Source organism: Schistocerca cancellata, chromosome 11 (assembly GCF_023864275.1).
Source record: "Schistocerca cancellata isolate TAMUIC-IGC-003103 chromosome 11, iqSchCanc2.1, whole genome shotgun sequence".
NCBI lineage: Eukaryota > Metazoa > Arthropoda > Insecta > Orthoptera > Acrididae > Schistocerca > Schistocerca cancellata.
Genome location: NC_064636.1, coordinates 37,764,382 through 37,781,914, shown reverse-complemented (window position 1 = coordinate 37,781,914; position 17,533 = coordinate 37,764,382). Strand labels below are relative to the sequence as shown.

Here is a 17,533-nt window from a genome sequence, read left to right as displayed (position 1 = left end):
TATCAGAACTGTCTCCCTCCATGAATTGGAGTTGCTTGTCTACCGCATAAGATTAGAACATTTTAGGATGATTTCCTTTCACACTATTGGCAAATGTCGAAACATGAGGTACCAGAGTTGGTCGTGACCATATGTAGTGTCACGAGTATCAGACAGAGACGTTTCAAGCTCCCACATGGAGAGTTACAGGCCTCAAAACTATTGGATCTGAAGTCCAACTTGCCCCCCTCTACAGCTGCACGGTAGCGAAAAAATGCTGGATCCTGACTTGGATCGGCTGTAGTTTTTCCAAAATGGTCAGCCAGCATCTGAACGATGGCTCTGGGTGCCATTTGAAGACACCCCTTTTTCAGTACCACTGCTATCAATAATCGACTATGTTTATTGGAAATCCTCCAGATGACTTCCTGCACTTTTGTAGAACAAGTGGAATGGTTGATGGAGTCCAGGAACGTTTGTCACGACCTTTTTTCGCTCTCCATAATAACAAGTCTAGCCTCGGCTCTCAACTCAAAAATCTGTTCACCAAGGAGCGGGTCACCCCCTAAGATGACCTCAAGACTGTGGTATGGATAGGTCAGTGGCATGACGGATCACACGCATGATGTGGTCCACCTATTCCTGGTCACTGTCACGGTGTTCAAACGCAGCCAACTGGCTTAACAGCACTCCATTAGTCCTGCTGATCATCCATTTTGGTGGCTTCTGTTCCAGCAATCCTCCATCCGGTACGTGGATCCACTGTGGGAAGTGGTCACTGAAACGAAAGTAATCAGTTGCTTCCCACTGTGCTTAGTGTGCACGGTCTGGAGAGCAAGGCAGTTCGATGGCTGAAGATGACCCAGGAGTAGCTGAGAAATGCACGGGACATGTTGACAGTGCACAGCTCCTGAGACATCATGAGGTTCTCCAACACTTGACCCCTGGGGCAAGTCAAGTGCAAGTCCCATAATACATTGCAGGCATTGAAATCAACCAGTAGGAGAAATGGGTGGGAAAGTTGTTCAATTAGGCTTGCCAGAGTCTCAGAGTCCATTGTTTCCTGTGAAGGCAAGTGCATAGAGCAGATAGTGATCATCGGACTTGCATGAACTGCAATGGCCACTGCTTCTAGATCAGTAACTACGGGGAGAGCAGAGGAGTGGTGTGTGTTATTGACAAACACAGCAACTTCTCCCTCAGCTCATTCCCCAGTCAGGTCATTCTCACGGTGGAGGGTATAGCACGATAGCACAGGGGCATCATTAGCTTTGAAATGTGTTTCCTGTAAACACAAGCACAGGGACTGTGCTTGCACCAAGAGTTTCAGTTCCTCCACAAGAGACCTGAACCCATTCATGTTCCACTGTAGTATGGGAGCTATTTATCATGGTGGTTGGACTTTCACCCTATCTTTTCACTGGGGTGGGGAGCCGACAATGACAGGAGTTTCAGCTTTGGGACAAGATGGTTGCCCCGGGCAGACTTCACAGTCCGAGGCTCTGAAGCAGAAGCAGCAGAGCCATCAAGTCGAATTACATTGTCTCGGTCTGACAGTCTATCACCTGTTTTTGACTGCGGTTCGAGTTTCCCGTTTGCTTTCTTGACCTGGAAGGGCTTTCTGGAGACTACCACAACAGTGGCAGAGGCAGAGCTGGATTTCTACAAGATTCTGCCTTTTGAGGTACCATAAGCTCCACCAATAGTGGTTCAAAAAAATGGCTCTGAGCACTATGGGACTCAACTGCTGTGGTCATAAGTCCCCTAGAACTTAGAACTACTTAAACCTAACTAACCTAAGGACAGCACACAACACCCAGCCATCACGAGGCAGAGAAAATCCCTGACCCCGCCGGGAATCGAACCCGGGAACCCGGGCGTGGGAAGCGAGAACGCTACCGCACGACCACGAGATGCGGGCGCCAATAGTGGCTTTCACTTGCGTTCTCGGAGGGGCTATGGGCTCTGAAACTACTTGTCAAGTACAGTGACACATGCAGGTACTAGTGCTGACACTAGCAACCTCCATTTGCGAAGAAGTGTTGGCTGTCAAACTATGATTTTTAAGGGGAATGCAAAAGATGTAGTGAATGTGGAAGACTGCTTGGCCTTATAGATGTTCTTGGCTTCTCCATATGGGATGCATCTCAAAATCTTAATCTCCTGTATCTTTCGCACTTCAAGGAAGACACTGCAATCCCTACTCCAGACAGGGTGATCCCCAGAGCAATTTACACACTCTGGAGGGGAGGAGCAGCGAATGCCATCAAGGCATTGGCTACATTTGCCACAGGTGTGTGACCAAAATACTGACATTTAAAACAGATCACTGGGTTAGGGACATATGGCCGTATGCTTAGATAAAGAAAACCTGCCTTGATATGCTCTGGGAGTTTCACGTTATTGAAGGAGTCAGATTTCACCAGATTCCCATCCACCCTTTTCAGCATATTCAGCAAATTGCTGATCCTTCTTGAGCCCAATCATCTTTCAATTTCTCCTTATGTATGTCTACCAGATCTCTACACAACACAACACGTTTGGTATAGCACAAGGTATTGCGGAGCTCCATTTCGACGGCATATTCTACAAGGCATTTAGCTTTCCGGAGGCATATTGATTGTTAGTAGCTATCAGTTTCAACCAACAGCATACCATTACACAATCGCTTGACGGATTTCGTTGAACCTGTAATGCCCTCCAAACCTTCTTGAACATAAAAAGGCGAAACTTTTTCGAAACTGCCCTCTTTCTGTTTCACAATTATAAACACATTCTGACCTGCAGCATGCATTCCGTTACTATTCGTGCACAAATTCTGTGTCACCACCATGTCTGGAAGAGTGGCTACATGACCCCTCTTATTTGATTGGGAGTTAGTACCTACCAGCAGCCCACTCTTGCCACTGGGACAATAAGGAGAAATCTCCAAGGGTTCCATTTTTATCCCATGAGTAGCGGGGGAAATAAGGGTCCACTCAGACAGAGACCCACATGGCTGAGTAAGCATTATACAACTAAGGTGCGGCAGGGTTTGTAACATTATGTGATTGTCTTATCATTTTAAATCATTCACTAATCGAGCAGTCGCTCGGCAACAGCTACAGTTAGCAAATAATGTTGCGAGAATGTAAAAGGTGAACGACCTGTGACGTAACTTGTTTATTGTCGAAGCGCCGTCAGAGATGCAGTGAGTTATTGACTTTGAAAACCGCGGCGCGGAAAACGGACAGAAGAAGAACACTTTTACACATTTTTTTTGAGGTACGAGATATTCTCGATGAGCAGTTACTCATTCTTCTCTTGTCTCCTGTATCTTGTGTCGGACGCGCATGTCTTGCCGCCGTATTATTATTGTTAAAATTAATATTGTTCTAGTATAAAGTAAATGTGTAATACTGAAAGTGCCTAGCAGTAGATTTATTGTGCGACGTGTATGTGAAAACGTCAAAGGAATTGTTTTCATTAAGAGAAGTGCCAGTCAAAACGGCATCCATGTTAAATCCGTCATTGCAATGTAAGTTTGTCTATTACTTGCCATAAATTCAGAGTTAAATGGAACTGGTGTATGGACTATTCATTTACTATAGAATCTATGTCGCACTTCTTCATGAAATTATTTAATTTTCTATATGTTTCTGCCAAATAGAGAGTTCACAGTCACGAATTCTTTCGTCGAGTTCGGACGGAAGTTGCATGCGGCGAAATATTTTCTCCGCGCCATATTCTACTGGTAAATGCATGATAAACAACGGTCCCTTAGGAAATTCATGTTGAGCTATCCAAAATAATTATATTATAGATTCGGAAATATGTTTCCACCGCTGATTATAGCTATATGTTACGGCACAAAAGTAACATATTGTTATAATTAGAGACTACGAACGGGGACATTTATAACTGTATGTTTATGTATACACATTACGTAAACATATCGTTATAATTGGCGCCCGAACAGGGACTTGAATTTAAAAAAAATATACTCAAAGGAATAAAAATTTATATAAGATACGCATTGTGGGAATATTCATAAATAATTGTAGCTAATCTTGTGCTTTTTATTTGTTACATGACATCAAACGCCATCCAATAAAATTTCCATTGAGCGAAAGAAACGAGATATTCAGAGAAAATTATGGAAGAGAGATTTTTTTTTTGAACAGAATTTGTGCGAAAATCTGGTTGCAACGCCCAAGGCAGTCATCAGTAACGTAAGTTAAAATTTTGTTAGCCGTAGCCAAGCTTCCTTAATTTCAGCCGACATTAATCAATTTGTGACGATCTTTATTAGTTGCAGTAAAATTTGCTTTGAATTCAGTAGATTGCATTTAGTAGATTAGTAATTTCTTCAAGTATTGTTTAAACTCCATTGTTGTGTATTGCATATCATTTGTTTTTAAATGACTGCTGCCTGTTCACGGAGCTGACCAGCCTTAGTTTTCATTTATTTTGAACAGTGTGCAGCCATACTTTCTTTACGGTCCAGAATAGTCTCTTGTTCTCGTGACGTGCATCTCCCGACATTCCGATCTTGTGACTTAGCAGTGACAACCGACTCGCAACCGATAAATTACATTTCTGTCGACAGCTGACGGCCGTAGCTCAAACGAACTTCATTGACTTACTGTTTGTAAATAAGTGAGCTATGGCAGACGATAAAATGTCATCACTAGATTCAAATGAACGGAATGAAACGAGTGAAGTGTCGCGTCGCTTACGGTCCCGCACGGTAATTAGTAGGGCTGAGACACCAATTGAAACAATTGTAGAAAGTGAAGTGGGAAATCTTACGGACTTTGGTGCCTCACACCATAATGTTACCGGTACTGAACTAGACAATGCCAACATCCAACATAGTTTCTGCCACTAGTAGTCGTAGCCATATACCGGTTACAAGGGAGGCAGGTGAAAGCAATTCAGGGGTAGTGACAGACGATGTATTCAAACAGCTACTGAGTCAAGTAAGTCAAATGATGCAGGACGGAAATCGCCAAATGGTGAATTCCATTAAAAATGATTTGAAAGACGAAAATAGACAAATGTTAGCCTCACTTGAAGATAAACTTTCTACAGTAAGCAAAGAAATAAAAACTGTTAGAGAAAACGTAGCCAAAGAAGTAGCAAAGCAAGTTAAGGATGCTGTTTCTCAAATGCGAAGTGGAATAATTTTCGAACTGAATGACACTTTAGCTACCATGCAAAGCGAGACAGCTGACATCCGAAACGCAACCAAGAATCTTGACTCCACCGTAACCACGGTTAATCACAGATTAGACAGAGTAACTACGCAGGTAGAAAAACTAACTGAGGGAATGTCAAACTTGACTCTGGAAACGGATACGAAAGTAAAGGAGAGGCTAGATAGTCATGAGAGAGAATTTAGAGAAAAGTATGAGAACTGGATTGCTGGAAAGGACAAATTTGTCGAAGATAAAATTAACAAAGACCTAGTAGAGACTGTGAAAGCAACCACTCTTGGTATCTTGTCAGCTCCTGGAAGCTCCGGAGATACCGTAATGTCTGAACTCGGTAGCATTAGGCGTACCCTTCAGCAAGAATTACCAAATTGGAAGCAAGAGGTAACGGAACAGCTAAATAACCTGAAGGCACAAGTGAGTAGTAGTTCCCGAATACAGAGACCGAATTATCCTAACTCTTTAGCCTCAGAGGAAGAAGATGAATTATTTCAGCAATTCCGAATACCTGTTGCATCTAATGAACACACTTCACCACCAAATATTCCAGTTAGTCACCGAAACCAAGAATCTGACTCAGTAGTAAAAATGATGAAGGAAGAAAGCATGATAAAGCATCGAGTTTTTCAAACCTTTAACCCAGAAAAACGAAATATCCACCCAATTGTCTTTCTTCGTGGATTCTCCGGCATTTTTCCAAATTCGTGGACTGATAGACAGCGTATCCAATTTGTTACCGGATATATAGGAGGCGAATCGGCAATATGGGGAACAGAAATGGTTGATAAGTGTCGAACATATGAGGAGTTTGAGCACTGTTTCCTCAGCAAATTTTGGAGCGAAGGTGTTCAGAAGCGCCTTCGTAAAGAAGTCTATAATGCAGAACAATTTGACCCCAGGAATAGTAGCCTGAGAATGTACTTCGAAAAATATCTTGGCAAAATTAGGTATTGGGATAACCCTATCAATAGTAAAGATGTAATTATGATTCTCAAGTCTAAATTACCCATTTCGATTCGTGAAAAGCTGATAGCCATACCAGATGATGATCCAGATACCTTTCTGTCGATATTAGATTCCCTAGACCTGATCTATGAGGACATGAGAGCTAACAAACCGCGGAATACTCCGCACAATTCTTGGCCGCAACATTATGACAGTAACGGCTATGAAAAGCCATGGAACAGTTCAAAAAATAGTAACGATTGGCAAAACGGAAATAAAGGCAGTGGGTATCCGCACAAAAGGAATAGACATAATCAACACAACCGATTCAATCCCGTGTATAACACGACTGGTAACCAGTACGGCAATCAGTCGTACAAGCAGAAGTTTGGAAACGGTTTCAGTCAAAAAGATTGGCAACAGCAGAGCGGATCGCAATGGAATGCACCGTACTCGCGCAGCCAACACTCAGATTACGGGCAGCAACAAACAGCTGATAACGCCCACTCATACCAATACAACTCCGCGCCTAGTAAAAATCAAGCGCAGGGAATGTACAGAAACACACAGTTTAACGGCAAACCACAGTGTGAAGGTGGATTTCACAGTAACAATTCCGGAAATCATAATAGTAATAAAAATCATCAGACCCCGCGAAGGCATTACAATTTTTCGCAAACACGGAAGACAGTAACACGTATTGGACACCAGAACAAACGCAGCAACATTTTGACACGAGGTTTGTGCATAACAGTAATTTTGTTCCTCAGTGTTCTCACAATGTCAGATTGGTCGAACTTTCTAATGATGAAGACCAATCAAAACCACATAAGCAGGAAAACTAAGTCCAGCATCTGAAAGCTCCCTAAGTGATGCTGTGAGACAGAATGGGGGCTACCACTTCGACGGAGAGACTAACCATGACGTACTTGTACTGAGATACAATGACGGGATTGACATGAGACAAGAATTATTACAAGAGAAAGAGACAACTGACGGTGATGAACCGATAGATGACCAAGTGCAAGCTATGACAAAACTTCCTATAGCCGGAATTTTGACGACTGTAATCCTAGATACAGGTGCAAATATTAATGCTATGTCCTTATGTTTCTATAAGCAAATTAGTACATTAACTAAAATTCCAACATTACCCGTCCAAGGATGTTCAAGGTCAATTCAATTCCTAAGTGTAACAACACAAGTGCTAGTTTAGACGCCAGAATAAGACAAGCTCTAACAACGTTGACCACCCAAGCCAATTTACGCAAGAAGGCGTATGACAAAATATTAATAAGGTGTTAACTTATCAAGTAGGCGAAAAGGTCTTGCTAAAAACACACTTCAAACCATCGTTGCTCTTACACAAAAATCGAAAATGGCAAAGTCTTTTTGAGGGACCTTACGATATCCTTGGTATACCGCATACAGGTTGTTATCCGATTTCTGATCCCGCAAATGGAAAAATAAAAGGATTATACCATCACTCTGATCTTAAAAAATATCATGCTACAGAATAAGTCAAAAGGAAAGCTTTATAATGACAAGAGAAGGTTAGCCGCTAGTGACTAAGTGACAACTGATTTGACTTCGTTAAAAAAAAAAAAATGCTTAGAATACATTACACGACAGTGAGTCTATCTTGCTATACAGCAGACAATTTAAAATATGTTATCTTGAGCCATAATTTAAGTACAGACAAGCTGATAAAAAAAAATCTTGTTTAACAAAGAAAGTGATCAACTCCAAGAACTCTAGTTTTAAGATTTAGTTTTAAGGAGATAATATTTAAGAGAGAGAAATGAAATATAAAGCGAAGGATGTGCCTAACAAGCCAGCTTCTGCGATATGAAATGCTAAAGAAGTGAAAATAAAACATAGTATGTAAGATTTTTTTTTTTTAAGTTCAAGGAGCAATGATCCAGAAACGAAATTTATTTTCGTCAAGGACAAGGGTCGCTTGACAATTATTGGTTCCTGATCCCACTAAAAAGGGAAACAAGTAACTAGTTTCTAAGTCAGCTATGTCTAGATTAAGTTCCAATGTACATAGAAATCTGAAACAGGTTCATCTCTGCATTAAAATAACGTAATGTTTACGAAGCATGTGAGTTACTTGTAAGTACCAACATAACCACGAAAGCGCTATCCTTCAGCTAGATAAACAAAGTAGCATTAATTGTAATTGCAATACGCAGGACAGATACATTCAAAGCCATAAGTGAAATAAATACCAAGTATAAGAGCGTAAGTGGCAAGGACAAAGCAATGACGACTTAAGGTCATATATAGAGGCCAATGCAGTGTAGTGCAAGCAGGCGTCAAGGCGAGAATAAAATGACAATGAAACCGCCGGCAAAACAAAGTAGCTAGTTTGTAATTGGAGCGCATACACAGACGTGCGGCGCAAAGGAAAATTAATTTCTGAGTCATAAGGAACAAGGAGTTGTTTGCTAGATTTCTTCTTCTATGTACTATTATATCTATGTCTTTCTTCTGAATTTGTGTAAATACCCTAACCCGCCTAAACCCGTCCCGTAGACTTGACGTCACAGATTGAGAAATGCGGTTGACGTGGAAGGCTGGTTTGGCATACGATTTTCAAAAGGAAGCGCGTGAACGAAATCGAGAAAAGCTAGTTTTGAAATGTCTTTATTTTTCCTTTTAAAGTCAATCCGAGACGCAAACCGAGATCGCGATAAGGAATTTGAAATTTTCTTGAATGGTGTTCTGTTCTCATGTGAGAGGGCAATCAAATGTGACTGATTGATCCTCACATCTAGTAAAAAGAGAATTTTTGTTGAAATGACAGTGATAACTTTAATGAATTTAATAAATAGAAAGAACGATTGAAATGAATTAAAATAATAATAATTGCTAACAGATCGGAGAAACTAATGTATTGTGACTGTGAACTAAAAGCATAATTAGTCTTAGAGAAAGATGAGGAACAATGTAAAGCGAAATGTTAAGGTAGTTAGCAACAAAGCAACAGAAATTGAAATGGACATGATAATCAAAGCTCTCACTTAGCTAGCTTCAAAGTGAGACAATTTATTTGATTATAAACTGTAAAAAAAAAAAAAAAAAAAAAAAAAGATTGTGTACGTAGTAGTGAAGGCTTAAAATGGTGTGGAAGTCTGCCACGGACACGATGAAGAAAAAAGTGTTAAACGTGCAGATAGGTCGACGGACAATGATAGTCCGGTTGTGTAACCGAAGGCGGTGATGTGATTACGTGCAGTGCATCGGAAACCAAGTGTGTTAGCTGCTTTGCAAAGTGCGAGCACTAGCCTACCTTAAAATCTTCAAAATCGGCTGGAAAATGTGGAGACAGGTATGGTTTCAATGGAGCCTCTGTCCCTGGTAATCCTCGTCCCTCCTCACCAGCCTCAGGAAACCACAAAATACCACAACACCATCGACGCAACGTGTTCGCTGAACAGTGCGTGGAAAAGCTGAAGTACCGCGTGGAGGCTAGTGAGCGCCTCGAGTTGCGATTCAGCTCTAACAATCAGCCTGTGTCAACGTACATCGACGCAACAAACGCGTTAAATTTAAAGTGATGTACTAGCACAGCACTCCCGCTGCAGTTTGACGAAACGGACTTTCCATGAAAGCCGCTCCCAAAATAAAAGACTTTTATATGAGTTCACAACATATCACATACTATGCTAATGTTATATCCTGTGGATGAAATGTGAACAGCCAAACCACACGCGAATAGTGACAAAGTCAAATTCCTATGAATCCCAAGTCCTAAAATAGATTTAAGCTTAGTTTTTAGACTAATGGGTATTTATATTTCTTTTGTTACATGTAACGTGTGTACGTAACGTGCGAGTGAGACTCACTCGCCAGAGCTGATGAAAAGTTTTCTACTCGGAGACCGCAAAGTAGCGATCCAACTTCTCAAGGCATAAGCTTCACCTGGAGAAGAATCAAATTTTAACTTACCTGTCAATACACAAACAGTGAAAGCGTAAAAATCATGACAACTAGTGAGCAATGGAAAATGGACACGTGTGAGATATTCCATGTGTGAGAAATTCCATGTGTGAGAATTATGTGCGTATAAAAAGATGAATCCTATGTGTTTTCTTTCAGGAGCAAAGAGCCTATGAGCTCTGGACAATAACTTGAGGCCACAAGGATGGTCTGTATAATGTCCATTGTAAACTTCGTAGATTTACTGTCTTGGTTTTTAAATTTTTTGTGTATATTTACCTTAAGAACTGTCTTTGTCTATGAATGAGAGATCACCATATTTGTGTAATCCTAATAATCAAATGACAGGAATACTGTGTTTGATCAATGTAAATTTGTAAAGTACTCAATCCCATAATGTTAACGGCGACATGTGAATCTTGGTAATCTCCTTGATTTCCAAGATTCCCATGGAAGGCAATGTAACATTATGTGATTGTCTTATGATTTTAAATCATTCACTAATCGAGCAGTCGCTCGGCAACAGCTACAGTTAGCAAATAACGTTGCGAGAATGTAAAAGGTGAACGACCTGTGACGTAACTTGTTTATTGTCGAAGCGCCGTCAGAGATGCAGTGAGTTATTGACTTTGAAAACCGCGGCGCGAAAAACGGACAGAAGAAGAACACTTTTATACATTTTTTTTGAGGTACGAGATATTCTCGATGAACAGTTACTCATTCTTCTCTTGTCTCCTGTAACTTGTATCGGACGCGCATGTCTTGCCGCCGTATTATTATTGTTAAAATTAATATTGTTCTAGTGTAAAGTAAATGTGTAATACTAAAAGTGCCTAGCAGTAGATTTATTGTGCGACGTGTATGTGAAAACGTCAAAGGAATTGTTTTCATTAAGAGAAGTGCCAGTCAAAACGGCATCCATGTTAAATCCGTCATTGCAATGTAAGTTTATCTATTACTTGCCATAAATTCAGAGTTAAATGGAACTGGTGTATGGACTATTCATTTACTATAGAATCTATGTCGCACTTCTTCATGAAATTATTTAATTTTCTATATGTTTCTGCCAAATAGAGAGTTCACAGTCACGAATTCTTTCGTCGAGTTCGGACGGAAGTTGCATGCGGCGAAATATTTTCTCCGCGCCATATTCTACTGGTAAATGCATGATAAACTACGGTCCCTTAGGAAATTCATGTTGAGCTATCCAAAATAATTATATTTTGAATAGGCATTTACTCTCCTCTGCAATGCAACTTCCGACTGATCAGACGATCCAACAAGAAACAGCCGCACACGGTCGGCGTTCGCAAATATGTTTCCACCGCTGATTACAGCTATATGTTACAGCACAAAAGTAACATATTGTTATAATTAGAGACTACGAACGGGGACATTTATAACTGTATGTTTATGTATACACATTACGTAAACATATCGTTATAGGTTCCACCAGGTTGTCCGTTAACGACTGTGACAACTCAACTGCTATGCATCTCATCTGTGCGCAGCACACCTCGAGATTGACAGGTTCCTTTACTTATTTATTTTTTTTTTTTTTTTTTTTGAAGTTTATTCTGTTATCATGACCTGGGTGTTCATGTCAAGATTCCCATTCCCTGTCACACACAATGTTCCACTGCCACGGTGATCGGTGAAGCATGCATACAGTTTATGGTGACCAAACAGCGGTGCTTTCCAGTCCCCAGCTCAGGAATCCCGGGAGCAAATGATCAGCTCCTACAGACCGTTTCCTCTGTTGATTGTTCGGAGTTACTGCTGTGGTTTTCTTTTTCAATAACTTCCTCTTCTAACTGTGATTCACATGGTCTGACAATTCTTCTGACAATTTCTGTAATATTGTCTCATAGTCTTTAGGACATAAAATTTGAGAGTGCCTGTGAAATGTCTTTTTCCCCCATTTCCATACTCTTATGAGACCAAATGATACAAATGTTTAGAACAGTAAGATATTGTTGCAAGACAATATCCAATATTTTAAAAGGTAACACAAGTTGCATATTGGTACTTTGATTCAATTCAAATATTCATTACATACTAAAATAAAAGAAATAGTGCCTTGGGAAGTGAGAAAAATGGATATAGAAAGTACTTATGTTACAAGGTGCATAGCAGCAAACACACTGCAAACACATATCCATTTTCCAAACAATAGCGACCAAATTGCTTTTAGCGTGAATTGCGCAAATGTAGTAAGTGGTGACAGCTGTAATGAATGACAAATATGTATTTGGACATGCCTCCAACTATAACTCTATCTGTGACACTAACAGAAAACTAAATCTTGCGGCTAACTGATGCAGGCATGCCCAAAGGATTAGTGAAAATTATTTCAACAGTGAAAACGGCTATATCTGATACTCTGAAAGAAACTGAGACAGCAAGGATAAAGTAGAAATGCTCTGAGTACTGCCTTCTAAATACAGTTTGATATGTTTGTAGACATTTATTTACAGGAGCAACTAAAACAATGACATTTCAAAATGTTTGTACGACTTGTTTCCTATTCTCTGTAATCAGTAGTGTCGAAAATTATTGTACACTTCTGTCGAAAACAGAGACTGTGAATTTTTCTTCTATCATTACTAAAGTCTGCACTCATTGCTCGTCAGAACCTCAGTCATAGCTCATGCGATCCCAAGGCTGGTGTGTAAATAAAAGTGCCCACTCGTGACAGCCGAGAGTCAATGCAGGCAGAATACAGTGGCAGTAGCCACGGCTGCCTCGCCCCCACTCACCTCAACACAGCACTCCGCATGGCTGCGACGAGGCCAGCCACCTCCACCTGCCTCGAGCGGTCACCACATTCCTCCTCTGCCTCGTGATTGCCGGTGCCCACCTCCCCGGAGGGATGTCTCGTTTTCGCTCCAGAGTCCTCAACCCTGAAAACAAATTGCCCTAGCAGATTGTACAAATTTTCGGATACTGAGGAGAAAATATTCTGCGTAGTGTACTACAATTTCATAGCCGACCATCAATTATTAGAGCAAAGTTAATCGACCGCTAGTGACACTCGCTGACCCTAGCCTAAACTGATATAACAAAATTCCATTTCTTCACACATAAGATATGTTTACAAAATAGCACTACTTTGATGATTCCAAAGGCGCTATATAATTCTGAATTGTACAGAGGGGTCCAGAAAAATGAAGACACTCTCTGATAGTTAATATCTTTGGAACAAAATGACAGTGTTGCTATTTTGCACGGTGGCAAAGTATATTATTTTCTCAACAGATTTTGGCAAGTGTTTTCCAGCAGATGATAGTGCAGCACCGAATGAAGTAAAGATCGTCATTCGAGCAATGCAAGGCCATACTGAAGTGGTAGTGGAAGTATGAAAACATGTTGGAGGTACAACAGCACTGGCAGAATGTGCACAGAACCCAGGCACAACATGTGCAACAATTTATCATATTTGGGATAAATGTGAAGCTGATGGTACCGTGCACGATGTGGGTAAGGAAAGGTCTGGCCGACCAAAAACATCAACAAGTTAAGATTCCAGCACTGCTGTTTGGCAACATTTTAATAGGCCACCTCAAAAATCTGTGAAGCAGGGTGCACATGAAAGCGGGGTAAGCCAATCAAGCGAACAACCATTTCCGACGGCCGCCAAACTGGGAAGTGTACATTCTGAGATCGCTGCTTATGAATGACGACGACAGGTATTGAAGGACGGAGTGCTGCGAGTGGTTTGAAGGCATGCTTTGTGAGGATGAAAGTTTACAGGGATGGTTATCTGATCTGATCAGGCGCAATTAAAACTGAACAGTAATGTAAACTGCCACAACTGTGTATATTGGGCTCCTGAAAATTCTCACATTCACGTGGACAAACATGTTAATCTACTGGGAGTTAATGTGAGGTGTGGTCTGTCATTGAATGGCCCATGCTTCTTTGATGGTACTGTAACAAATGAGGTGTGTCTTCATATGCTGCAAACACTGACTTTACCTGCCATCAGAGAGGTGTTTGGAAATGAGAGATTTCACCTACAACAAAATGGCGCTCTGCTTCACCACCACAGATATGTCAGAGCCTACCAGGATGATGGAGCGGTCAAAAAGGAGCTGTCGAGTAATCACTACCGTCTCCAGATATTACACCTCTTGACTTCTACCTATGACAGACCTCGAAAAATGAAGTTTATCAACAGAAGTCAGCTACACCAAATGAGCTTCTAGAAACCATTGGGTGTACTGTGCAGCTATCACGCCAGCAACACTGACAGGTGTAGTTCGGCAACACTTCAATGGCATTGATATTGTGTGGCTGCTAATTTGGGGTCAGTTTGAACACACGAAATAACCTTTCTCCCATGCAAGAATTGTAATTATATGTAATTCTGTTTCATGAATACTGGCTATCAAAGAGTGTCTACATTTTCCTGGTCCCTTCTGTATTTTATGATTCATACACGAAGCCCAAAATTTGAATTCTGAAATCATTTAAATGCAGCACTTCATTTTTGCTACCACAAATGGAAGATCTATAATAATTAAAGATTGTAATATGACATCGGGTTTCATAGCAACATATTCATTTGGCTAATTCCAAAATTGTATCAAAATTCCTATAGACGCTGAAACCTTCTACGATTTATAGTTGACTGGGTTGTCTGTCTGCTGCTTATTCCAGTGACATAATTAGTTTTCATAAAATATTTTTAAGATAAATCTGTGATTGAACTTGTCCCAATGCCACTTGTTAGTAAAAATTGTGAAAGCTACAATTTATTCAAAAAGCACCCAGTTCATTAGATAGGCCCAAATTCACTCCTTTTAATAATCAGTTTAGTTCCTGTGAAAATTCATTAACTAATAAATTATTTGTGACTGAAGTTTCTACCCATCTGAAAAAACTCCCTTTGTCAGAAAAGTTCCAAGTCAAGTTTCTTAAAAAATAGAAAACCAGGTAATGATCCTAGCTCCAATCAAAGTAGTCCCCTTGGCTATGTACACACAGTTACCAGTGTTTCTGGAGGTCTTGGAAGCAAACAGGGAAATTTTCAAATCTGATGCTTGTAAACCCATTTATCACAGCCCGTTGCATGTCTGCGATATCTTGATGTAGCTTTCCTTGTAGTCACCACTTCACTCATGGAAAAAGAGACAAAATTACAAGGAGAGAGGTCAGGATAATACAACAGATATGGGATGGCAACAACAGAATGTCTGGCCAACTACTTGGTAACAGATGAAGTAGCTACTCGAACTGGTGACACTAATGTGCATTTGTGCAACTTTTTCAGCATCATGATTGGGCTCATCTTAATATGGCTGTGAGGCACGTTATCATGAGGCTGGAGGAGGCATTGATGGCAGAGGACATGGGTCACAGCGCCAGTTGAGTCCATCATCAGTAGATCGGATTTCACTAGGCATGGCCTGCAGCTCTATAGGTATGGGAAAGGGAGGCTGGCAAAGCTTATAGGTGACAGTGTAGTGGGCGGGGGGAGGGGGGGGAGATCACTCATGGAAAAATTCCTGTAGTAGTTGGTGTTATAGCTGCGCCTTTTTTAGATTGAAGTCAGCTGATAGGTATACCTGCTTAAAGGAAGTCCCTCTAAGGGCTCACCTTCAGAGGACGTCATGTTCCTAAGTGGAGAAGGAATTTGTATGTTTCATCAAAATATAAGAGGTATTAGAGATAAAGTTAGTAAACTGCTTATAGACTCTGCAATTGCTGGTAAATCGGCGCACCACTTAAATAATTTGATAATTCAGAGGCTTCCTTTACCAGGATACAGATTAGCTGGCTGTTTTTCAAGGAGTTCCTTGCGGGATGGAGGAGTGGCTATGTACATAAAAAAAACAGTATTCCATTTGAGTCCACAGACATTCCATGACACTGCACTGAAAAGATATTGGAATGTTGCTGCAGCAGCAGTTGAATTAAGTGAAACCAAACTTCTAATTGTTGTTGTTTATAGGTCCCCTAACTCTGACTTCAGAGCATTTCTGCTCAAGCTAGACAGGGTTCTTGATTCACTTTGTAGGAAGTACCCGAAATTAGTTATATGTGGTGACTTCAATATAAATTTTGTATATGACAGTGCAAGGAAAAGGATATCAGTAGAACTCCTTAACTCATATGATCTGATGCAGACTGTGTTGTTTTTCAACTAGGGTGCAGGGGAACAGTAGCACAGCCATAGACAATATTTTTATTCATTCTTGATTACTAAATGGGCATTCTGTTAGTAAAAGGGAGAATGGCCGTTCAGACCATGATACACAAATTTTAACACTAAAATGCTTTCGTACTCACACAAATGTCACATATAATTACAAACTATATAGGAAAGTTAATCCAGCAGCAACAGAGAGTTTTTTTTAAACCTTGTCAAGGAACAAGAGTGGCAGGATGTTTATAGTGCCGATAATATAGATGACAAATATTAATTATTTCCTTAACACATTTCTCATGCCCTTTGAGAGTTGCTTTCCATTAGAACATTCTAAATGAGATATTAGCAGTAAAATGTAGCCTGGGAGGCTGTCTAGGGGGATAAGGATATCCTGTAGAAGAAAGTGGGAATTATATCAAAATGTTAGAAGTAGTTACAATCAAGCCTATTACAAACAGTATTTTAAAGTGCTTAAAAATATTATTTGGACAGCAAAGAGTATTTGGTGTGCAAATAGAATACCTAATTCATAGGATAAAATTAAAACCACAGGGTCAGTTGCGAAGGAAGTGTGATCAACAGCATAAGGTCGACGATATACAATCAGTTCGTAGTAAAAATATTTCCGTTATTGACGAATCAGATATATACACTCTTGGAAATGGAAAAAAGAACACATTGACACCAGTGTGTCAGACCCACCATACTTGCTCCGGACACTGCGAGAGGGCTATACAAGCAATGATCACACGCACGCCACAGCGGACACACCAGGAACCGCGGTGTTGGCCGTCGAATGGCACTAGCTGCGCAGCATTTGTGCACCGCTGCCGTCAGTGTCAGCCAGTTTGCCATGGCATACGGAGCTCCATCGCAGTCTTTAACACTGGTAGCATGCTGCGACAGCGTGGACGTGAACCGTATGTGCAGTTGACGGACTTTGAGCGAGGGCGTATAGTGGGCAAGCGGGAGGCCGGGTGAACGTACCGCCGAATTGCTCAACACGTGGGGCGTGAGGTCTCCACAGTACATCGATGTTGTCGCCAGTGGTCGGCGGAAGGTGCACGTGCCCGTCGACCTGGGACCGGACCGCAGCGACGCACGGATGCACGCCAAGACCGTAGGATCCTACGCAGTGCCGTAGGGGACCGCTCCGCCACTTCCCAGAAAATTAGGGACACTGTTGCTCCTGGGGTATCGGCAAGGACCATTCGCAACCGTCTCCATGAAGCTGGGCTACGGTCCCGCACACCGTTAGGCCGTCTTCCGCTCACGCCCCAACATCGTGCAGCCCGCCTCCAGTGGTGTCGCG

General features: G+C 41.2%; 1 protein-coding gene across 1 annotated transcript in view; it reads right to left on the bottom strand.

Moving 5' to 3' along the window:
* LOC126108483 (uncharacterized) overlaps positions 1-17,533 on the bottom strand; it is a 118,780-nt gene that overhangs the window by 60,674 nt on the left and 40,573 nt on the right. Inside the window, exon 5 of the mRNA XM_049913739.1 lies at positions 12,827-12,970. Within this exon, the coding sequence (XP_049769696.1) occupies positions 12,827-12,970 (144 nt within the window). The remainder of the gene's footprint in view (positions 1-12,826; positions 12,971-17,533) is intronic.